At 33.7% G+C, this 25783-nt stretch overlaps 1 protein-coding gene across 3 annotated transcripts in view; it reads right to left on the reverse strand.

The window, feature by feature from the left end:
- The window catches only part of LOC123708178 (protein tweety), a 62190-nt gene that overhangs the window by 14164 nt on the left and 22243 nt on the right, over positions 1 to 25783 (reverse strand). For 2 of the 3 annotated variants that reach the window (XM_045658727.1, XM_045658725.1), the window contains exons 3-5: positions 3526 to 3604; positions 2814 to 2968; positions 984 to 1112 (exon numbers count right to left, since the gene is read on the reverse strand). In XM_045658727.1, coding sequence (XP_045514683.1) covers positions 984 to 1112; positions 2814 to 2948 — 264 coding nt within the window. In that variant the 5' untranslated portion in view covers positions 2949 to 2968; positions 3526 to 3604. Of the gene's footprint in view, positions 1 to 983; positions 1113 to 2813; positions 2997 to 3525; positions 3605 to 25783 lie in introns of all 3 variants that reach the window. The other variant, XM_045658726.1, reaches the window with a different exon arrangement.

Genomic DNA, 25783 nt, shown 5'->3' on the forward strand with positions numbered 1-25783 from the left:
GGCTGATTCAGAATGGAAACATCGCACGACTGACAAAAAATACATACGTATTTGATATACAGAAGTCACCGCCAAATCTCCTTTCCAAATCTCACCCTAAGCTTTATATATAAAGTGTAGACTGTGTAATTTAACGGCGGTTGGTTTTGCTTGTCTTCCATACAATGATACACTCTACGTAGCATTATACCCACTCTCAATAAAGAGTAATAAAGTAGTTTTGAAGTTGCTAAATTTAGCAACCTTCTTTTGTCGCTTTATTATCCTAGCCCGCAATAAACTAGACTGTCGGCATCATACATACGAACTTTCTGAGATCTTTTGTTTACGAATTGGGATTGCTTGCACGTGTAGACTGTTGTTGACCTTGACTAATAAGCAGGAGTCATGGATTATCTATACGTTTTTCTTCTCTCCATTTAACGACAAGTTTATTAACTCCACAGTCCCTCCAGTGTCGTTATATATAGTTTACACTTTATTTCATTATGTGAAAATCACTGAGCGGATAACAATATATGATACGTTTAATGGGCGCTTAAAACTTGGTTGAGACATAGTGCTTTTAAAATACTTCACACCAGAACATTCCTAACATCTTAATTATTTTAAAGGCACATAGTAGAAGAAGAAGCACTTACCAAATAATTTATGTTTCTTTTAATATAACTGCCATTGTGTCCAGGGACTTTTTCTTGTTTTCAAATTTATGTATTTATGTTAGTATTGTTGCTTCTATATTTCGAAAAAAGATTAAGATAACTAGCCTTCTAGGTGACACGAACACACTTCCGGAACAAAAAACGTAAAAATATTGGCTAATTTTTAGATATTATTTTGAATTCCCTCCGTAGCTTAGCTAAGAAGTATGATTTAAATATTTTTTTATCTATATTGTGTAGAATTTCTAACGTTTTCATCAACCGTTCTTCAAAACTATAGGAGTATAGACAAAAGAAATAAGTAATAAATCGTTATCGTACCTTGAGCGCAGTGATGCTCTTGGGCGGTCGTTGCTTCCGATCGCAGCATCTCGTGAGCAAGTAAATGAGCAGCACTGTAAGTGTGAGGATCAGCCATGCGCCGGGAATCGAACCCAAGATTCCGAGGCTCTGAAATGTAACAATCAAATGTTTTATATTTACGAAATACAAATTTATATATAAAATAAAAATGTGTTTATCCAGCACATATGCACTACAATGTGTAAGATTTGGGAACCCTTTTAAGTAAAAAATACCTATGCCCTGACACAGGTATTCCCAGCTCTTTCATAACAAAGATAATTATACATTCCTTAAAATATTTATTTTATATATAATTTAGTTACATCTTTTATTTTATTTATTTTTGTTATTGATTTTTCAACTGTTATCAATACTCTTGAGTGCATGAGCGAGAGTGTGGAATGCAAATGTGTGAGTGAGTGAGTGACTGAGTGAGTCAGTGAGTGAATGAATAGTGTGTAACTACATACTAGGTCTCAGAAGGAGCTCTAACACTGCGTAGGGTGTGTTCATTAGCCAGGCCTTTAGTCGTGTTTTTAGATTGTAGACGGTGGACGGGTAGATGTTAAGCAGCCTATTTAATTTAATATAGATATAGTCTGCTTGCATGTTGCGTCTGGCGAAGTCAGTCCTTACGGTCTGACTGAGGACAATATCGCTATATCTTTTTAAGAACAGTCTACTATCAAATGGTAGCGCTCTGTGTGTTTTTAATATGCAATTCATTACATTAATAGGCCAATAAGTAAACAATTTCAATGATTTTTAGTATTTGACGGTATTATAAGGTACGACTGCGAACGTGTTTTGTTTTGTTCACATTATAACTTTTGCATTTTGTTTCAATACGTCAAGAGAAGCATGGAGCAAGAAGCATACTTGGCGATTCAAAAGAGTGGCGGAATGAGAATCTCTTTTTGCACGCCCTAGATTCGGTAACTGGTATAAATCCAAATTTAGATCTTCCTTTATTGAATGACTCATACCGATATAATTAAATAAATATTGATTTTATTTGGTAAACGACTTCAGTCGTCAATGTTATTATAGTTATTCATGGATAATCAAGCCGTATCGAGTTGAATAAAGGGAAGATCATCAGAGTATGTGACGTCCAAAAGCTAGTATAACGTTAAATTGTGGAAATAAAAATCTATATTATATACGTCGATCCCAAAAACAAATAGAGGTAGGCCACCGTAAGAGTAGAAACAATTACCTCTAGGTAAATAGGGGAGGGGAGACAAAGATATCGTTGACCTCTTTAAATTGTATACATTTGTAATAGCTACTAAGGAATTAAGAGGCTTTTTGAAGAGAAATTTCTTTAGGAGCATGAAGTTAAAATTTTTACGGATGAAACGCAATAATAATAATGCAAAGAAAAGAGAGAGAGCGATTGAGACCGATTGAGAGAGAGAGTGAGAAAGGGAGAGTGAGAAAGGGAGATCGAGAAAAAATACACGCTATTGGTTGATGTATTCGTTTAGTAGCTACATATTAGAACTTTAGATGGCAATTCTGTCGCATAACGTCTTGTGCAGTCAACGCAGATTTTTTTATTTATTTATATTATCATAAGCACGTAGTGTGTAAACAATGTGAATATAGATATACAAATACATGGAGTGATCATATACCCATACATGATCATCTATTGGGGCTTATAATAGACATGTGAACTTTGTACGCACGCACGTTTTTATTTTTAATTAATTTATTTTATCATTCATGGAAAATTAAACCTTGTCTCATTGACTTAAGGTCACATTTATAAATCAGTGTTAATAGAGTAAAAACAATTACCTCTAGGTAGATAGGGGAGTTTGGCGCAAAGGTGTCGTTGACTCGATGCAACGTGACGTTGATGTGAGGCAGCGCGTGCAGCAGCCGCGAAAGCCGCGGCGGGACGTACTCCTCGGATACGCCCACGCCACCCATCGCGGTTTATCTCTGAACCACTATGACATTGCATTATTAATACATGAGCTGTAAAAGAAAGACTAGAACTTCCCTTAGGGAAGAAAAATATGTTCTAAATATAAACAGAGCACGTTAAAAGAGATTACTTTAACAACAAACCAAATGGGCATCTAAGTGCGGAAATTACAAGAAGTTGCTTACAATTCATCAGGAAACTGCGATGATGTAGTTAATGTGGAGTTCAGAATACAAATTACAACGTTAGTAAAATTACGAAAGAATCTTTATATTATTTTGAACGGCGTTCATCTGCGCCGTATATATATATATATATACGTTCCCTATTAAAAAAATACCGTAATATCTTTAGACTAGAAATACACATATTCAATAACACATATACAATACAGCTAATTCAGTTTACAAACATTTGCTATATATATTAATTGAACTACCAATAAGATGGCAAAAGTGCATAGATGGCAATGGTATAACTTTGATTAATTAAATATATTCTATTTAAAAAAATCGACTTTTTGTTCTTGCCATACAAAACGTCAATTAAAATAATATTTTTCGCGCTTGTCATACTTACCACAAAGATAAATCCTTCTTTGACTTATGAAGCCATATTCGCCGCAACAGCTGGCACCATAACCCTATCGGGAGCACATCTGCAACAATACAGCATTATTAATAGCTCATTAAAACCAAATTAAATGAAACTCTCCAGTTTTATAGTCTGGATATAGCGTATTTATTTCTACAAACCTACACAGCTATAATAACGATCCCCATTTTTACTTTACTGTGGAGCTTTCGGGCCTTGTAATGAATAATACCTAGGTAACACTGAAAATGTTTAGTAAATGAAAAACTTACCAAACTTTTAGTTTTTGGGTATAAAGGACAGTCACAGGGCGTCAGGTCAGGACTGTATGGCGGATGACTCATATCGACAGCTGCTATAGTCAAATATTCACCAGTCTATGCGAAGGTGTTTCTGGTCGTCGGTTAAAGTATGGGGAATTAATCTGGCTTCCTTACGCCTGAATGTTCGTCTAATATTTTCTGAACTTGACTCATACCTAGGCTTGCCCGTTCAGGAACGTCCTTCACCCGAATCATCATTATTGAGATTGCTACGTCCACGCTTAAATTCGTTAAACCAATTGTAAATAGTGGCTCGAGATGGGGCTTCATTAAGAAATGCTAATCGCAGCCTACCATAGCTTTATTGTCGAGTAAGCTCATAATAAATTATTGACCGAAAATTTTCTCGCGTTAGGTTCATTTTCACGTGTTTTAAGAGTTTTAGATTTACCGCCAATATTCACAAAAAAGCAAATGACAAATGAATGCAATATACTACATTAGGTTACCAAGTTACTAGTTCTAAAATTGAAATTCGAAAAAAGTTTTCATTGGCAATGTTTCCAACTGGCCCGTTCTAAACATTTTCAGTGTTACCCACCCCACGTACATGTATTGAAAGATAACACCGTACAATGTTTTTTTTCTATATAGGATTTTAGGCTTTATCACCTGATACGCGTACCTACGCGATTAGGCAGAACTGTGGCCGAGAAGCTAGACAGCAGGAGAGTGTCCCATCTCCCGTTGTATTAAAAATGACTTTATTTCCTTTAACTACGTATGGTGAGGTTGAGGTTTCCCACCGGGGCGGAGTGACAACTACTCTGGAAAAATCCTCATGAGAATTTCTATTACATGACGCTATAGGGATTCTTAAGTGCCGATAACACTCACTTATTATTCAGTCAACCTTCTGTGAGTGTTTGTATTACAGAATAGCGGAGCTGTGCCAACACTTAGCTTTATCTTATTAACATTTAAATAAAAACAATGTTAACGGGATATAGTTGCGTTTAATTATCAAAATTTAATTAATTTAATTAATTGGTTTTACCAATTTTTGTAATAACAGGATAAGCTTTACATCTCTAATAGTCATGCTATGTTAAACTATTATATATATATAACGTTGCCGGCCTTTTAAGAATTAAACAGGCAACGAGCCCTCTGGCATTAAATGTCCATGGGCGGCGGTATCACTTAACTTCAGTTGTTCGATAAAAAAATATATTGTATTCAAAAATATTCGGGCTTATATTTAGTTCTAAATAAGCATCTCTTGTTTTCAGAACAAAAATCTATTATTCCTTTATTACTAAAAACGTTTACGATTTGAAACGTTTTTCCATGAAACGACGATCTGCCAAGCCTTGCAGTGCGGCACCTGAGGATGTCAACAACGAAGGGACGAAACTCGAGCATGCTTCTAGATGAGCGTTGTTTGAAAGGAGATGGCAGAAGGCTGAGATACTCGCCTTTAAAAAAGAGGATGATGTAAGCAAATTTAAAGTAACAAATACATATATAACTATTAGAGATATCTTCATCTTGTGTTTCATAAACAACCCAATTGACAATCCATATGTGTATTCAAATTAATCATGAGGTACTTACAGCACCTGCTGTACTTAGTAATCTGATCACACAGCACGCAGCTCTGCGCGTGTCTTGAATTATTTGCTTTAGATTTAATTACTTTATTTTGCTAAAGTAGGTTAATAGATATTACGTGTCTATGGTTGGTATTAAGGTGAAAATACTTAAAAAAAAATAGTTAACTATATTATAACTATAAGTTTTAATAATAATACAAAGCTTTAATCCGTTCAAAAAGTGTTTTTCTTAAAAAAATAGTTAAGTTAAATTAAAGCGATACTTGTTAATATATCACTTTCAGTTCCCTTACGAAATTCAAATATAAAAGTTTAAGGAAATCGTAAATATAAAAACAACCTCTGCGTATCCCATGACTCCTGGGTAAAAATTAAATAAAGGTTTTTTATTTAATTTGTACCCGTAACCATGGCAACGAATGTTGTACTCGACTGTTGACCAATCACAGTCAAACGGAACACTGTATCGTTTCCGTTTCTATTTTCAGCCTCAACTCATTTTTCCGTAATTATAAAATATCTCTGTCGACTAACCTAAATATCCTTTTATCAATTTCAACCTGTTAAAATAATTAAAAAGCGAGTTCACACTTCCAATACTAAAAAGCTTTTAAAATGTTTCACACATACTAAATCAAGTCATGCATACATTCATGAGCACCACACTAATCTAACACAGAAACTAGACCATCGGAAGATCTACCACGGACCGGTAGAACCTGTTACCTATTCAAAGACATGTAAAAGTAGCTTTTGCCTCGATTAGGGTAGGCCAACACTGTAATGTATTTAATTACAATTAAAAGCACTGGTGATTCACGAAAGGCTTATTTTTCCATACACAGTTACTGCCAATTTATCGACCTTTCGTACCTACGTGTTTTTAATCACTAAAACATAAATTTGCCTTCAAGAGCTATCAAATAAAGTTTTCTATTTGAACTTGCGGACTGAGAGATCATTTGGAATATTTGTAAGGCGGCTGCATTCCCCTCAGATTTAGAAATAAATTTTCCTTTAGTTTTTATAATTTATGAATCGATCGAGATATATAAGTGCTTGTCACATTAAATCTTGTATATTATATTTCTCTACTACCAATGTGTCCGTGTGCCGACGTTGGCAAATTCTTGTTAATAAATAAAAACAAGACAGCGGTAAGCGTGGTGTCACGTGTGTCAAATCCAATGTGTTTTTGACATACGACAGTCAGCAAATAATTGCACATAAAAAGCAAGCCGAAGTGAAAAATCATCTGAATAACATTAGTTTAAATAGGTTTTATATTTTTAAATTGTAGTAAGTTATGAATAATAATTTGTTTTAAAAGCTTTGCTCATGTAATCCATAACTTTAATCGTATTTCCCGGAACGACCGTTCATGATGAATCATAATCAACCATTATCTAGATCAAAGCTCGCCAAACAAAACCCGTCTGTTTAAATAACCTCTCAATTTTATATCCGATCTATAAGTCGCTTGATCGATTATCGAATCAAATGGGTATTAAAATGTTATGGGTCGACCTGATTCTTTTGATACATAATTGATGGTTCAGGTATACTTGTTACAAAATAGAATATATTAACAACAATGACAAGATAAAAAGCTTATACATTACTTTCATAATACTTTTATAATTGTTATAAAACTATTATACACTTGTTACACGTTTGTTGTATTGACAGACGAGTGGAGATAAACGTGTTATGATAAAAAGAAAAGAAGCAAATATGGAACAGTGGGAAACGAAAGTAGCAGACGAAGGAGATCTGAGGATGATATAAAAAAGGAACCGGGTCCAATGTGAACTCGAACCACTAGAGAACGCTAGTTCATATCATATATCAGCTCGAAACATAGAAACTAACTAAAATTTAGAGGAGGCCTTGTCGAAGGACTAACTGTAAATAAATAAATAACCGTTTGCCGAATGAATATTGGACTTTAAGACCATTTGTTTACCTTATAAATATCATGTAATTAAAACAGCGTTAAAGGCTTTAAATTTTTTATTTTATTTATGCATCAGAAGAGAATCCAGTAGCCAAACTAGATGTCTTTAGTGTACAGCCACAACGTTTTCGGTTTATAATTACAATTTGTATTATTCGACTGAATTTTTTCGATCAATATTAGGCATTTAAAACCCTGAAGCTATAATAAAATTTCCGCTATAAGCAGTTCAAACAGCACAGTTGAACTCAATTTCCTGTTGATTCTCCAAATGAAATGCTTTTCGGATTGCACCTGCTTTAGTAACTTGTTATTAAGGCAAGATAAAAGCTGTTTGTGAGAAAGGCCTTGAACTGTGAAAATACAAAGGAAATTTAGGAGACATTCAACTGTAAATTATACAAAACCCTGAAGAAAATTTCACCTTAATTAACTTTTGTCTAGAAAAATGAAAAATACCCACCTCGCATTATGGCTATGAAATTTTAAGAGTACCCTCAATTTCTCTAAAATAAAAATAAAAATTTTATATGTCATCCTCGAGGACACTAGAAAAGGTATGTCAGAGTACAAAAATACATTGTTAAAATAGTATGTCGTATTCAATGCGAAATTTGTTTTGACAGCTCGAAAGTATCTAAACAATTTATATAATTTACTACATACATACGTTCCATAACGAAGAGTTGTTTAAGTCAGTTTTTGCCGCGCACCACCACTAGAACCAGCTGCCAACTGAAGTATTTCTGAACCAATTCGACTTATGGTCCTTCAATAAAAGAGCGTACCAATTCTTAAAAGGCCGGCAACGAGCCCTCTGGCATTAAATGTCCATGGGCGGCGGTATCACTTAACTTCAGTTGTTCGATAAAAAAATATATTGTATTCAAAAATATTCGGGCTTATATTTAGTTCTAAATAAGCATCTCTTGTTTTCAGTATAAAAATCTATTATTCCTTTATTACTAAAAACGTTTACGATTTGAAACGTTTTTTGTATGGTACCAATAACCGCCGCACGCGAACACCTGCAACGTCGGCTAGCGGGTGTGTTGCCGACTTTTCAGGGTTACCCTTTAAATGCAATATTAGATAACTGTCGATGTATTGGAATGATCGAATGTAAATCTAACTGTGGTATTCAAGTCAAAGTAAGTCAAAGTCTACGCTCATTGAAAGTACGAGACATCAACGACATAGTATTATAACATAATACTAAAGCAGCTCAGTATAGATTGTTTAGATTGTATCCCGTAACAGTTTTGTAAGGATCGCCTATTGTTACCTATTTGGTGTTGTGACTGACACAATTCGTTTGTGCTTCAAGATAAACACTATTCATTTGAATCTATACGAAATAAACATAACGGAAAATCATTGTCGGTTTATCGTCGATGTAAACAGGGAAATATATAAGTATTTGTATCAATCTCAAATAATAGAAAATATTTGATAAGACTGTAATGTTGACGGATTTGACATTAAAATTATTGACTTGATTTAATGTCCTTTAACTCCTAGATGGAGGGCGTCCACAATGAGTCTTCATCGCGTTGGGTATTGAGTACTCATATTTCATCTCGATCCAAGTCTTTCTGGCGCCATACAATGCCAGGTTTGCCTGGGACGGCCACGCTTCGGCTTTGATTGCGGGTTCCAATCAAACGCCTGCTTGGGGATATAATTGGAATCCCTTCGGAGTGTATGGCCACTTCCACTTGCGTCGCTTGACCTGATTGATGGCTATTCAAATTGAGAAACTTATTATATAGGGCGGCTCAGCCGGCATATCCTAGCACAGGTGTGCCCTCTGTGCATGGCTTTAACATATTATACGACCTTTTAGTTTGTAAAACAGGCATTGCAATAATAAATGTTTAATAACAATCCGGTTACATTATTTTTCCCGATGCTTCAAAGAGTTAAAAATATTATATACCATTAACAGAAGTTTCAGGTTCCCACGAACAATTGCAAGACAAACCTATGCCTTGGGAGGATGCGGCCAATCAAATGGGTTGGCACACTTGGCTAATAGAATAATCTACATACTAGACGCCCCATTACACACGAATATCCTCCCCCTATCTGTGACTCAGCCTTGAACCGGTTATTGCACTACAAGCCTGAACTATTCGAAGGAATGTGAATTGCCCAAATGTCTAGAAATAAATTAGCCGCCTAGAGTTATTGCTTTCAAGGAAAGATGGTAGAAAGATAATAGCAATATTTTCTATATTTTGTTTCTACGTATAATTTTTAGGTCTGGGTCTCAGATTTCTGGATCTGTTTCATGATCATTTGTCAATATACTAGGCAAGTATCCTTAATAGGTGATCCTGTGCCAGACTACGTCAACTTTTTGGGTCGAAGGAAAGCCGGAGTCTATTGTAGCATAGCCGGAGATCGAACCTACGTTCTCAGGGATAAGAATCGCTGAAGCCACTAAGCAACACTGCACATGTCATAAATATTTGGGGATACATGATCTTCAATCATGACAATCTAGTAATGCTACAATTTTTTTTGGGCTCAGATTGCATGAGCTTCTGTTCTGTTCCTGATCATTTTTTTAGACAAGTAGTTGATCAACCTTCTTTTACATAACAAATTTTAGATCTAAGATAGTTTCCTTACGACATTGGGAACGAGCCAGTGCCTATGATGATGTGATGATGTAGAAAGAAAAATCAATTGGTACACAGCCGTGATTTGAACACATTCAGAGATTAGTCTTAGCAATTTAGGTGTACGAGATCTAGAGAGATATTTACAGAACTATTCAGAATTACAACATAAATAGGAGCCGTATTTATGCTCTATATTCATTACTGATCAATTTTAATATCTGTAGTATCTGTGGTATATAATCCGCATTGTTAAGCAAAAAATTACAAGTAAAAACTAATATTGGAAGTGTAATACTAATGTTCACCATAATCGTAATGTAAAATATACTGTAGAAAAAGCATTATATATGACGTGTTGTACATCAATAGGTAAATACATAACAATAAATACTCCGAATCAATATCATTTTAAAGATCTGACCACACGTACATTTACAAATGGCCAAAGGAAAGTCTGTATAATTAAAACAGGGCTATATTTCACGAGACCCTCCACTCGGTTTTCCCCGAGATGACGCATGCGTAGAGCGTATTGTAAAATTGTGTCAAACAGCGGAATTTATGAGAACATACCCAGCGTTCATTTTTGTTAAACAAGCACCCTTCGGCGGCGTTAAGCTCTTTAACATGTGGAGATTACAGATTAAAACACTGGCTAACTAATTATGAACCTACTTGTTTTTATACTGGTCACTTTAATGTGTAATGAGAATGCGTGACAATTATTGCGGCTTTTACGTAAACGTGTACGAAAGGACTTTTTTCTTCATATTGCCTACCTTACATTCAATATAATACAACCTTTTAAGGTCTGGGCTTCGGATTTATGTATCTGTTTCATAATTAATTGTCAATCTAATAGGCAAATAGGTGCACAGCTTCCTGTGCTTATAAGGTAAGCCAGTTTCCTCACGATGTTTTCCTTTGCCGTTCGAGCGAATGTTAAATGTGCATAGACAGAAATTATACTATTCTGGTGCACAGTCATGGATTGAACCTGCGACTTCAGGGATGAGAAGAGTGGTGGAGAGTTTATTGCCAGATGTTCTCTTCCGTTCTACGCCCTTGATTTGAAAACTGGTAGTAAATGTAAAATTAGAATCATTTAATATCTATTTATTTTTTGACGTTTATAAGTTTACGATGTGTTATTTATATGAATAAATGAATTTGATTTGATCGCTGAAGCGAAGGCAACAGTGCTCTGCACATTCAATGCGATTAACAAAAATACAATTGAAAACAATTTGAAAGGGGCCATCTACGACAATTAATAATTTGTAAGAATATTTGGTATTGAGTACATCCACTAATTCTCTTTCCGTTGAATATTTGTAACCTCTTATCCCAATATTTATTCAGTTAAAAGCTGTATAAATAATTCAGCAGCCAGCGATGGCTCGTTCTTATTGGCGACGTTCAGTCTGCGATACAGCTCTCATTCCCAGTTGAATACTAAGAAATGCAATGAGCGCGAAAATAATTAGTCTGACTAGAAAGTAATTAAAGTCGCAAAGAAACTTTTTAATATGATATTGTGTCACTTGTATATATGTCTGTGATATACTAATATTTTATTGATGCAATGATTCTTACAAAAGAGAGATGAGCTTCACGTTGCTACTTGGCACATCGCCATCCAAGTTATCAGATAAGGTCCGCCACGCTGCGAAATCACGGATTTTTACAATCGTGAATATTTATCTAACAAAACGACATTTGAGTTTTATATGAGCACAATTTAATCGATTTCACTATGTTTGTATATTCTTATGGCAGTAAATTAAAAACGTAAGGTATAAGATATTAGATCCAAATACTAAATTTATATATCAAAACCTAAAATAGTAGATAAAATCATCGCTTCAATCTCATAACGTCGCTTGTTAGAAGAGTATAAAAATTAAACGCAACAGAAATAATGAAGCTGTCCAGCTGAAGTAATCGAATCGATACTGCATCGTACTACATCCATTATCTACTGTAAAGTGTAGTACCAGTGAATGGACCACGTGGGGCGCGGTCGTTCGATAGTACGGAGGCTGCGCGTTAAGCTCGAGCCCAGAACCGACCCTGGATTAGGGCTCCCACATTTTGCATTATTGAAACAGTTCCGGCTTCTTATTATATATAAAGACCATAATTTCTACTTAATAAAATTATCTTTTCTATTATATCGATACACAAATAAATGCATATATTTTTCTAAACAAGATTCTGAATAAAAATATTACTTTAGATATATACGGTACTATTATTCGCTATTGTTACAAACTCAATAGCAGTATTCGTTGACATCATGCCTTAATTATGCAGAATCCCATGAGTAACATCCCTACAAACGACCAATGACATTTGACCTCTCAGCGCTCTCATATCTAATGAAACGTTTGAGTGCTACTTAAATGCCAGAGCTCAAGTTAAGTGGATAAGCGCAGATACAAATTACGATACTACAGTTCTCGTACAAGCGTATAAAAATTAATAAATGCATTGAGCAAGCGACATACCAACCTTATTGGATTTAACAAAAATGTAAAAACGTTCGTTACGTTAAAAATACGTTATACTATTTTAAATAACATGCTTAAACTGAAAGATAAGACGAAAATTTCTTAATAAGTCTAAATAATAATTCTTCTAGGTGAGTTTGAATCGCATTAGTGTAAAAAAATTGTATGAAATATCTTACATACAAAGTATTTCTGTATACCACGTTAGACAAAGCACAAATTGCTGTCGTTTATACATTTAAAACTCGATAATGGCTACAGCGATTTAGCTAATTTATCTTGAAATATTTGTGAAAGTTCAGGGAAGGTTTAGATATATATAAAAAGAGGTTAAATATATTATAAAAAATTAACCATATTGATATGTTATGTTGTCAATTGTATATATTAATTTGTAAATGTGATGTTTTTATTGACAACATACAGTAACAACTGTATGTGTGTGATACCTTTAAATTTTAAAGCCTAAAATCGAATTTAAATTCATTAAAATCGATTTAAAGTGTTTAAGTTAATTTCGATTAACAATTTATGTTTTTTTTTTTTTTAATTTAAGATCCGTGTACAGGACGTCGGTCAGGCTCGCTAATTTTTTGATAAAATTTACATCGCCTCTTGTGCCTACGCGGAAAACTAAGACGTATACAATTTTGACAAAAACTGAAGGACAGTTCGAATCTTATAATATACGGTTCGCATTGAGTAGCAAGCCGGCCGTTATCAGACAAATACAATTATGGTGTGCAATACTTACAGAGGGGAAGTCATCTTAAATACTGAGTTTAAGAATAAATTTTATACAGTTGTAATAACATAAATATTACAATTTTAGTGTAATCAGAGGCGATGCCAAAAAGCGCAAAACTCGAGACGAATAAAGCTCGTTGTTTATTACTTAGTCGATACACTGAAGCATGTTCCACAACTTCACGACACTTTACGACTTACGCGAATAGTCTGATATTTACAATGAAGTCTCTGTATATAGAATATAAATATTCGTCAATAAAATTAAGGTCGGGCAAGAACCTATGTGGCCTCCTTGCTTCGACCTGCATATGTCAAACAAACAAAAACACATTTTTACTAATCTTTGACTGTAATATTTAAATTACGAATATTAAAGTGATTTATAATGAAGTTGGCTTGGTCGAGCAAGAAACTATTTGGCCTCCTTGCTTTGACCTGCATATGTCAAACAAAAAACAAAACGCTTTTATCTAGTCTTTGACTCTAATATTTGAAGTACGAACGATTGATGTTATAATGAAGCACCTACTTTGACACAGATCATAAAAAAGTTCATGTAATCATTGCATATCGATCGAGTCTCTTAGAAAAGCTTATAAAGCATAGACCTAATAAATCAGAACAAGTGAATGCTTCTATAATTCCAAGTACTACGATCACACTCGCTTTCTATACTAGACAAATTAACAAACAACCGAGCTAATTCAAAATATCTATGACCTTCAACTCAATGGACTCGAAGCCAAACTAACAATTGTGTTGCTAACATCTGTTGTTAACTAACATATGGGGACACATTTGCACATTCTCAGAGGAGAGTTAACTTTAATTTTAACCTTCGCAGTATTCGAGTTTATATCGAAATAATATTTATATAAATACTTAAAACAATAGTAATGATATGGTCACTTGTAATTTTTACAAATACGTGAAAGTGAGTATTCTGATAAAGCCTGTATGACAACTGACATAACTTTTAAACTATCAAAAAACAAAAGACAGTGATTTTTATTATTTTTATACTTTATTGCATTTCTCTTATGTATATTAAACATGTCTGTAGGATCTTTTGGGTGGGTAGTTTGATAGAAACCGCTTCTTAACAATAAGGGCGCCTATTACTTTTATAATTATTACGTTTTTTAGATATAGATATAGAGATAAAATTGAAAAATATAAAATATTAAAAATATTGTTTTATTTAGTGTATATCGATTTTAAAAATCATATTGGCAGCTTGTTAAAATAATAAATAAATAAACATTTATCTACAACAACAAAGACATTAATACCAAGTGTTTAAATTTGACAACATATTTATAAAAAGGCATTTTTTGTATTTAAAACATTAAACAAAAACTCATAATTGTCAGGAAGTATGTGCTTAACTGGTGAAAATATCTTGACCTTAAACTTGATGAAGGTCAGCACTTCATAACTGTACATGTATGTCAAGGCCACAAAACAACCGATGCATCTTATAAATAGTAAACACATCGTTTAAGCGGAAAAAAAACACGATAATAATATACTTGTATTATCATAACCCTCTGACTTCGCACTGATAATCTTATACAAAAATGTATTTGTAAAATCAATTACCATCACACGTGTACGATGAACTGAAGTCGAGCGTTGGAATCTTTTTTAATCGAACAGGAGGCAACCGAGCAGGCACTTAAAATTTAATGTTTACCGACGCCTATAGACACCCGCAACACCATGATGTTTCCAAGTGCGTTACCGGCTTTTAAGGTGGTAGTACTATCTCCTAGCGAAGGCCCCTCGTAACGGTTCGGAATTACAGTAATACCTTCTATAACACAGTACCTGGGTTATAGGAAGCGTTGTTGGAGTATTCACGCATAACGCGCTTTTATGACCCAATATCGCGTCGCGCCTACAAATGATTCGCGTTTAATATTTCTTGTTAAAGAGAATTTAAATTGATTACTAAGAAGTTATGAACGAAATATGTGTAAACAAATCATTATAAATGTTGCAGTACAGGTATATAACGTGCGAAATCCCCGCGTTACATGGGGGAATACTCGTGTTATACAATGGACTAAAATCGCGTAAAAGAATACCGTGTTATAAAAGGGTTTACTGTATTTAGTGCGGCTGGTTCAAAAAAAGTGTCATAAAAATCGCTCTGTCGTAGAACGCCAGACGTCAACGTGGAACGCAAACCTACCTAACCTATACACGGTGGAATTCTCTGGTTAATACCATCTTTCTTTGCGACGTAATTAATATTTCACTTAGGGCCGACAAACTACAGTTGCATATATATCTTAGAAACAACAAATCAATGTCTATGGCATACGTTAGTATTTTTTTTAATGCATAAACAATTATTTCTTTGCAAATAGACGCTTAAATATTTGTTACTGTCTCTCCCAATATGAAAAAGTGTACAATAAATGACTATAAATGTAATCTGGTAAATTTCTCAACTCATTTTTAACGAATACCTTTGAAAATCAGATCACTATGTCAGGGCAAAAGTTATCGGCATTAAATACTATCATATTAACAGTATACAGAAACGTAATAAAACTCGTTTATTAGCGAATAAATATAATATAGTACCTAATCTGTGGCTTCAAAAATTTGGTAATGCAAGGAACCGGCAAAAACACTCTCTTTTAATACTCTTATTATGATTTTACTGACATGCTTCGAGAGAAAATAAAGCCTTAAAGCCAAAATAATGATGGCTGTGGATATAGTTGCGAGAAAAAAGGACCAATCCTATTTTCCCGGATTATTGAAGTCTGGACTTAATAATATCGACCCTATTATTACTGACTTATCCAGTTAGGAGGTAACTAATAATCAAGGAAAATATTTTTTTTAATAAGGTGTTTATTTATATATTTTGTCCCTATCGCTCTCGTGTCTCAATTAATATAAATAAACGTGACAAAACTTTATATTTGTGTTGTTTGATTCATTTTTTCAATAAAAAAGTTAGTCACCAGTAACAAAAATCTATTAGGTTCTTTAAATAAAACTTTCACAAATTGATTTTAAAAATTGCTATAAAATATTGCACATTTTATTTGCAATATGAGATACAGCTGCATGTTTTATAGGATTAATTAATTAAAAAGAAAATAGGTCGACTGCAAGTCATTGATTATTGTGAGCATTACGCTTCGATGTATAAAAATAAAAAGTATAAAAATCTCTTGTACAACATATTATTAATATTAAAAAAGTTATACATATCTAGTCTGGCCATAAATACTGTTACATAAAACCTCTTCTTTTTTCCACTTTTTAATTATTTTGAAATTGGAACACGTAAATTATTTTTAAAACTTCTTTCGATTTTGCGCCATTTCACATTTTTTCGTGTTCATTATCAAATTACAATATGGAATCACCTTGCACGTGTGTATGTCAAATTCCACACTTCAAAAGCACAAGTATTCGGAAAAGTACAACGTGGTCATCGTCAGTAATGGTTTCGTAGGACGCGTCTTATAAAGGAGTCACAAAACTAATTTTTTGTATAAGGAGTCAAATCTTCAGCCAAAGTGTCATCAGTGATTCAGTTTATTAAGCAATTCCTCGTTAAGATCGGAAGAGCAAGAATTGGCGTAGTCTTGTAATTGCAGATTGCAGGTTTTAGTGCTAAAGGGAAGAAAATTACTAAGACGTCGAAGGATACTGAAGGCGCCCTACAATTTGCGGCCAACTTCTTTAACATGCTGCTCCCAGGGTAAATTTTGATGATTACTCCCAAATTCTTTACTGTACGTCTAATATTTAGTATTATATACAGATACATAGTCTTATTATCTTCTGTTAGCGACGCGAATCGCATGCTATCTGCATTGCACGGCTGGACAAGTTATCATGGATCGGTTTTTGAGATTATTCGTTACAAAAATACAAAATCTTTCATCTTTATAACACTAGTACAGGTTTAGTACTTTTTCTGCATTCTGTAAACGCTTGCAGCTGGTCACTCAAACTCTTTAATCAGAAAAAAAGAGATACAGTATCTCAGTTCCTGTAACTGCTCAGCAATCCCAAGTCATTGCTCATTCTTTTCCTCGACCAATACCCGTCATAAATAAGAATGTATTACGTCTTTCGTATTACTGGATACACCTCATAAATGGGAAAGTTTCAGACCACTGAAGGATCTCGACCTATTTCGCGAGAGCTTAACGTATTAGGGTCAGCTAAAAAGCATGTATTGTTCAAGATCTTGAACTAATAGCTTAGCAAACTGAAAATTTGTTTCATTGCTTAAAAGTGTTTGCCTTAAGCCTTTTTAAAACGTATGTGTTATTGAATTACCAATAAAGGTTTGATTCTATTATATTCTCCTGATGAGAGAGAAGAGAATCAATAGATTACAGTAATAGTTAAAATGTTACCCAAACATTACACACCTACAAAATACAATATATTTAATTTTGTGTTGCGAATTTCTCTTTTTTATAGAACAGTGGGCAAACCTGCAAGAGGATCACCTGATATTAAGTGATACCATAGAGACCCTTACACTGCCAGGCTGCGTTGCCGGTCTTACGAAGCGTTATTAATAGATCAATATTTATAGTTTTATTAAATCCATAGATACATGGGTTTGATGAGGTTCAAGTTACTATTTAGTATAAGTTATTGTTATTTTTTTGTTTCTTTGTAATTGGTTGTGGTTGCTAGTATAATTTTTTCCCTTGCTAGCTCGCTTCTCATATTATTGTGTGTAAAATTAGTATTGTCATATTTTCTTGTATAATTTTATCCTACACGTTGTTTTAGAAATTAACTAAAATTAATTAATTAACATCGAGTATTTGGTTAATTATATGATTTCTGTTGATCCCAATCACAAACTACCTTAAAGAGTTAAAAAAACGAAAAAAGATTCCATAGATATTTGAAGCCTTATATGGTATGACGTAAATTTGTAACTTACCCAAAAGTAGGTTATTCCATCGACAACAAACTATTATGCATCAGCATTACTATTTCACTGTTGTTACATCAGAAACAGGGACGACACGTACTAGGCAGTAAAAATGTTTACTACCACGAAATAGGTCATATCTAGGAGTCTAGATTACTTAGTTTACGAGTTATTTTATGAGGAAAGTTTTAGAAAAAACTCAAATTGAGTAAAAAAGCTTTTAAATGTTACGGTAGTATATGTTTATTACGCTTTGCGATAACGTTTACGAAGAGCAATAAGCATAATAATGCCAAAAATCACATTTGTTTTTATTGTTCAATTAGTCGGACGGAGTTTTCAAAAAAGGTTAAAAGGCCGGTAACGCACTCGCGATCCCTCTGGCATCGAGACCGTCCATGGTATATCAATTAACATCAGGTCAGCCTCCTGTCCGATTGTCCCCTGTTTTATAAACAGGTGAAACATTATAAATGAAGAACAAATGTGTTATAACACTGTATATTATAAATACGAAGGTACGTAAGGTAGGTAAGGTAGAAATAGTTGTTAATCAAGAACCAAGTAATCGTGAATTTTATGACCATCATAAATATTTACAGTTCTCGCCTTTAATCTTCACATATCAAAGAGGATCAACCATCTGATGCTGTAATTCAAAACACATTTGTATTTTAATAAAACATTTGTATTTTAATAAAACATTAGTATATATAATGGAGTTAAACGCAATTGTGTTGCAAAAATATTTATTTTAAGGAAGAACATTTAGAGTTTGCTATTTCAGTTGAAAATCACTTTTAGCCTATTTCTTTTATAATCAATTTAAAATGTACTCACAACAAACACTTCGTATTGCAATTAAAAATAACACATACATAATAGACAAACAAAACTAGTGACTTTTCCATAGACTAACAAACAAAACTAAAAAAAACATCTGTAAAAACAGAATAGATAATTGATAATCTAATTTAATCATTATTTCTTTACATATATGTATCAGTTTTTTAAATTTTATTAATATGAAATGGATGAGTGTTCCTTCCAATGCCAGAGGGCTCGCGAATGCCTTGCCGGCCTTTTAGGAACTGGTACGCTCTTTTCCTTGATGGATCGAATCGCGTCGGAAATATTTTAGTAGCTAGACGGATTCTATACAATTTTAAAACGATATTCTATCGTTGATATCATCATGTAATCCTATTTTGCAGCCTGTGTGCCTTTTGTATTAAACTTTCACAATAATTTACGCTTAATAAAGGATATGTTGTTGAATTAAGAGGTTTCATTCTAAAACATGCCAGGAACGAACTTTTCTTCAGCATACGAGCAATTGTTAATTGTTTGAACGGGTTAAAGGGTTTGAACCGCCTTAGAAAACACACTCTTCAAAAATATTGAAACCATAGATTATTATTTCACCGTTCATCCACGAGAGGGCGCAAGAGCATTCAACCAGTTTTGCGGTTACTGCGGCCGATGTGATTGCAATAGAGGCGTAGCAGAACGCAAGGTGAGTCCATAACTTTAATAGGACGTCCAATAGTGAGAGCTCTTGCGTACCGATACAACTGAATAGTAGGTTTCCAGCGTATTTAGAAACATACTAAGACATACTATGTAAAGTTGCGGGCAACAGAGTGTTACAAACATCCCATACATTTAAATTACGTGCTCACTAAAATGTGAATATTTCAGCTGAATTCAAAAGACTCCACGTGTAATAAAGGCATTATCCCCGAGCCATTGTGATTACTGCCGGTATTCAGGTGACACAGATTCAAGCTATTTACATTTCTCTTGTTCTCTATTACTTTTGGGAAATTGCAAACTCGCTAGTGCAAGCTGTCAACCACTATCAACGCGACGGTCGCTCGTGCAATACTGAACAAGAATTTGTATTAAACTTTTGCGCGGAATAAAATCATCTAGGCTTTATGTTAATAATGCTGAGCAGTGTTGGCCTAGTGGCTTCGGCGTGCCACTCTCACCCCTGAGGTGGTAGATTCGATCCCCAGTTGTGCACCAATTGATTTTCTGTCTATGTGCGCATTTAAGATTCGCTCGAACGGTGAAAAAAAAAGAAACCGGCTTGACTAAGACCCAAAACGTCGAAGGCGTGTTTAAGGAGTCTGATCGCCTATTAGATTGACAATAATTGTCCGCATCAGTGTTGCTTTCGGGATTCTCTTCGCGTCGCTTCTCCCAAGCATGTTCAAAATAAGACTATGTAAAGCGAAGTACATTATACATAAGACATTTATATATATCGAAACAATTTAAACATCCCGGCCAAGTACAAAGCAATTTGTAATAGAATTTCAATATTTTCCCCCATCTAAATCAAGTGAATGTCAAGAGTTCACAATCGATCGAGTAGGCCGTGATGAAACGTGACTGGGACGAGATATGAAAACCACGTCCCGATATCAAATTATGCATTACAAAATATACGTTGTAGTATTTGAAATATAATTTCAAAATTAAATTAGGTGATCTTCGATGTGGATTGAGAAACTAAGGAATAATATACTGCATTTATTATATGTATCGTATCGAATGAGCCAGCACGTGGGACCCACAAAGCCGTGCATTCGAATCACCAACGGATTTTCGTTCTATTTGCGCAGTTAACTTATCAGAAGGCTGATCAAAGACAGGGACATAATCTAAGGCATATAGGGTTTTGTATCATAATTAAATATACTTTATTAATGACAGAAATATGGTTGTGTCAAAATTGATGTGACGCTTATTGTTACATCTAATCAAACACAAATCTTATAAGACCTTAAGTATGCGTGAATGTTTAGGTGAATATGTGTGTGAGCCTAACACAGTCTGTATTTGAGAGTGTGCTGAATTGTCAAGAGTGCGCTGTTAGTGTTTGTAACCTCATAGTCATGGCAAAATATTTAGTAAAGCCTCTGCAGAATCGAAATCTAATTCGACTAGCACAATTTTTATACGTTTTGTGAGTTTATATAATTATCACGTGTTGAAGAACAGACTTTTCAAACGCATATGTATAAAATTATAAAGCAAAAACGAAGATTACTTCGGCTATCCAATTTCATATAAAAACGTGATAAAATGTTGAAACAATAACCAATAAGTCGATAAACAAAAATTGCAATACCTCGACCCGCAAAACAAGCAATAAATTCGACTTCTCAATGCTGGGTCTGAGTCACTTTATGAGTCACGGAAACCTGACCTTTTACAACTTTTTTTAACCGTCGCAAAAGCAGTTTGTTTTCCGAGTGCATTACGTCGAAACCAAGCAATTTGTGGTAAAACGGACAATAGAAATAATAGAATTTTAAAAACAATAATTCCAACAAAAGTTCATATTTAGGCAATCATATTCTACCTTTAATATTGCGCAAGTTTAGTAAAATGGATTTAAGTAGAACTTGAAATATCCGGAGGAAGCCTCTACTCAAATGGCCTTCAGCCATAATCAATGACACAAAATGATAACTAACCTGGGCTAAGTATGTAATAACCATTTTATACATAACCAAGACCCAATAATAACTAAATCAAATACGTTCGTAAAAACATATTTAAAAAATAAAATGTATATGATAAGTACTTACCATGGCATACAGATCTCTAAATGTTTTATGTCTGAATTAAACTATCACTAGAGTCGAACGTAAATATACAGGAAAATATATATTATTGATTGTTCATTCAACCACAGACACCTATTGGACCCAAAATCTCCTAAAGGATAAAGAGTACGTTTTTATAAATACTAAGTGTTTACCACAAATATGAAGTTTTACTGAATATTACTATATTGGTAATCATAACAATACATACAATATTTACAATTTTCTTAACCTACATACGTATGTATGTGGACTCAGTTTCCGCACTTAGACTCTCAATAGGGCCATTGTGCGTAATTAACCTACATGCAATAATAATAATAAAAATTCAAACAAATTTAAAAAGTTTGGTCCCTGTGGTAGTGTACCTTCGACGCTGGCAGTATATCTTCGCTGTATTGCGATACCTATTCCTTATATTTATTTTAACAGTTAAGTAAACTATAACTAATACAAGAGCATTTTGATATAAGGGACTCACAGTTTGCACTAATTCTCACCGAAATCTTACTCGAAGGCTGATTAAGCGGACTTACGTTTATTTGTATGAGTCCTTGCGTCTTCCTCCTGTTTGGAAGTCTGATAAATTTCGCAAACTTTAATTTTTACCATTGAGATGGACTATATTCATTGACACATGAAATGTCAGTGAGGGGCCAGTATTTGCACTCGTTTGCATTGTGCATCCTTTGTCCTAGAATCCGGGTCAAATCCGCATTTAATTCAAAACATAATTATTCTCGGTATACAAAAAGGAGAAAGTGAACTAAGTTTGCGATTGTGTTTTTTCCGTGACCGCATTTTTTGTTTTCAGTTTTTATTGTTAGCATTCGGCTTTTATTTCTGTAAAGCGCAATTGATCTAGTTTTTGTGAATCGTAAAATTGTTGAGCGAACCTTTTTTCATCTTTATTCCCCGTCATTACCGATATTTTCTAATTGCTTTATAGGTCTGCACAGATTGTATTCAGCAAAGAGTCTCCAAGCTTTAAAATCATAGTAAAGTTTACCTGGCAAATATTACTTGTATTTGAAAACATTTCATTTAATTAGTCGCAGTAAGAACAACTACTACACTCACTTAAGAAGAATATAGCGCTCATAAACGCTCTCAAAATCTAGGTCGGCTAAACGGAACTCATAATATTATATATATATATATATATATATATATATAATTTCGAAACACGAAACCAAAAGCGTTACTGCGATTGGTGACCAATCAACCAATCTGATCCGTCGTTTCGCATATGTTATCCCCCTATAAGCAAATATCCTGATCTCCCGAGACATTTAACGAACCACTAGAGATAATGAAACCTCCTCGACCCACTTCCAAGCTAACATTTTCAACGTAACTGCTTTTAATTACTTTCTAAATAATTAAAGAGTTTTTGCGAATTCACTTTTTAATTATTTATACACAGGTATTATTTTTGTAAGTTTTTATTTAGTGATTATTTTTCATTAAACTGTGTTTAAACTAAGCAAAATTTAGTAAAAACGATAACCTCCTTTCATTTGGGCACTTCATTAACATAATCGCAAAGTAATTATTCTTACTTAATGTATTTAAATAAATAGGAGGAACTAGTGAAACTTAACGAATTTCTTACGATAAGATCTTTACATTATTTAATGACCATATATATTATTTGATGTAATTGCTGTGTTCCATTTATCGTTCTTCTTTGTTAAATTATTTTTGTCGCCTTCAATTATCTAAATAATATTAATAATACTGAATATTATAAAATATACTTTTCTTTAATAAAATCCTAGAGGCTTTTTACCTCTGACTTTTAATTAAAAAAATTTATTAAAGAAAAGCTGTGTAAAAATGCTTACTATAAAGTTAACGATTATCTAGATAATAAAAAGGCCTGATACACGTGCTAGACAGGCTACTTCTAATAAATTTGCGATATTTGTTTTACAATATGTGTTGTTTGCCATTTTGTATGACGATTTGCTATTTTAAAAGTGTACCGAGTTTTTTTTCCGGCTTTTTCTTACACCCTCTGTCTTCTTTGCCGATGAGTACCGATGTCTGTGATACAAATTTAATGACGTGTAATAGTTATACCTGTATCTTATATTTCATAACAAACATATTTTATTTTATCTCTTCTTCTTTGCAAATTTCATTACTGCAGGTCGTGCTTGTCTTGAAAAGCCCTAAGCGATACATCGACATACTGTCTCCATACCACTCCTCAGCTTGTAGGGATGTTGAGACCCATAATTGTCTTTACTTGGTCAGACCAATGGTAGATCGACTTCTCCTGCCATCACTCCTCCCTACCATTACCATCTTGTCGAGACTATTTGGTTCTGTCTTGGCAATATGGCCAAAGTAGCTTTTGTAAATGATAGTGAACTGTCTTGTAGTGTTTTTAGGTTGGTTGCGAATGGATCGGTTCTTTTTGCAGTCCTTCAATTATAGATAACCCAAAACGTTATACGTATCAACTAACCCACAAAATCGGCCAATTGTATACCTATTTGCAAATGGTACAAAGCTTGTAAAATAATACTCATGGCCGACTGGACTCTGACCATTGACCTCCACACAATATAAAACATAAATTAACCGTTTGTTTTAGAACTAGGACGTCAATTTAGATCGTTCAAGCCGAGTGGGTAGATATTTGCTTTCATGAAAATATCACATCATTTTAATATTAAAAAATTTGCAGGAGAGGAAACTTACCTTTTTATGCCAATGAACAATACGTACTTAGAGTTATTCCAATTTTGTACATTTAATTTCCCCTAAAATCGGTAGTAATATTTTTTAAATCTATGTTTAAATATCTTTTTTTCTCTTGACTACAATCGCCTGATGTTTTCTGTTACGTATGTTTTGTTTAACAAAGTGATCTTGCTTTGTGTGTTTTGGCTTTGTATATTATCGAAATGATTTCTTTTTTATAATAATGTAAGATTACTTATAGATTTGGCAGTTGAGTTATGTTACACTTGTAATTATAATTAATCTAACATTAAAGGTACTTTGACAGACAAATCTATACATGTATGATGAATGAAACTCATTGAAAAACTCGTTGAAATGTGTATTTTTAAAAGCAAAATTTAGAGATTGTTATTTTACTTGAAATCAATCACGTTTATCCTATTTCTTTAATAATCCAAAATCTTCGAATTAAAAATTTACAGACATAATTTTTTTATGAAAAGTAAAAGCTAGGCCAAAACTCTTTTCCACAGACTAACAAATAATTAAATGGAACACAGTTAACATATAATTTATAATCTAAAGAATCTAATCTAAGAAATATAATTATTTCTTTATACATGTAATACCTTTTTATTGAACAAAAAAACCAGTGTGGCTACAACGCTTGGTCTAGTGCTCAAATTTATGTATCTGTTTTGTGATATTTTTTTTTCTTAATAAACAAGGTGATCAGCCCGTGTGTGCCATCAGTTTTTGAGTCTAAAATACCGGTTTCCTCACGATTTTCCTTCACCGCATTTGCGCGTGTTAAATGCGCACATAGAAAGCCCATAGATGCAAGCCAGGGATCCAACGTCCGAACTCAGGGATGAGAGTTCCGCGCTGAAGCCACTAGGCTAATTAACAAATTGTTACTGTAATATAGATAATAAAATATTTTAAAAAATATAATAAGTTAAACTAGAAATTCGTATAACATATGGTGTCTTAATAAATAACAATAAATACTAAACAATCTAAAATCATTGACATAAAATCTCGTGAAATTTCGCGTTCTCGCAAATTTAAACTTTCTCCAATTCCTTTATCGCTTTAATGCCCTTTCGTAAAACATCAAAATATCAATTAAGGCTATCAACGCAATTCGGCGTTAATTGCAAAATATTAACCTTTCCCTCGTAAGTCGTTGGGGAGGCTGGGTATAACGGCGATAATCCAAAACTGTGTTTACGAAAATTTTAATACACAATTGTTG

The sequence above is a fragment of the Pieris brassicae genome, chromosome 4 (genome assembly GCF_905147105.1).
Source record: "Pieris brassicae chromosome 4, ilPieBrab1.1, whole genome shotgun sequence".
Taxonomy (NCBI): Eukaryota; Metazoa; Arthropoda; class Insecta; order Lepidoptera; family Pieridae; genus Pieris; species Pieris brassicae.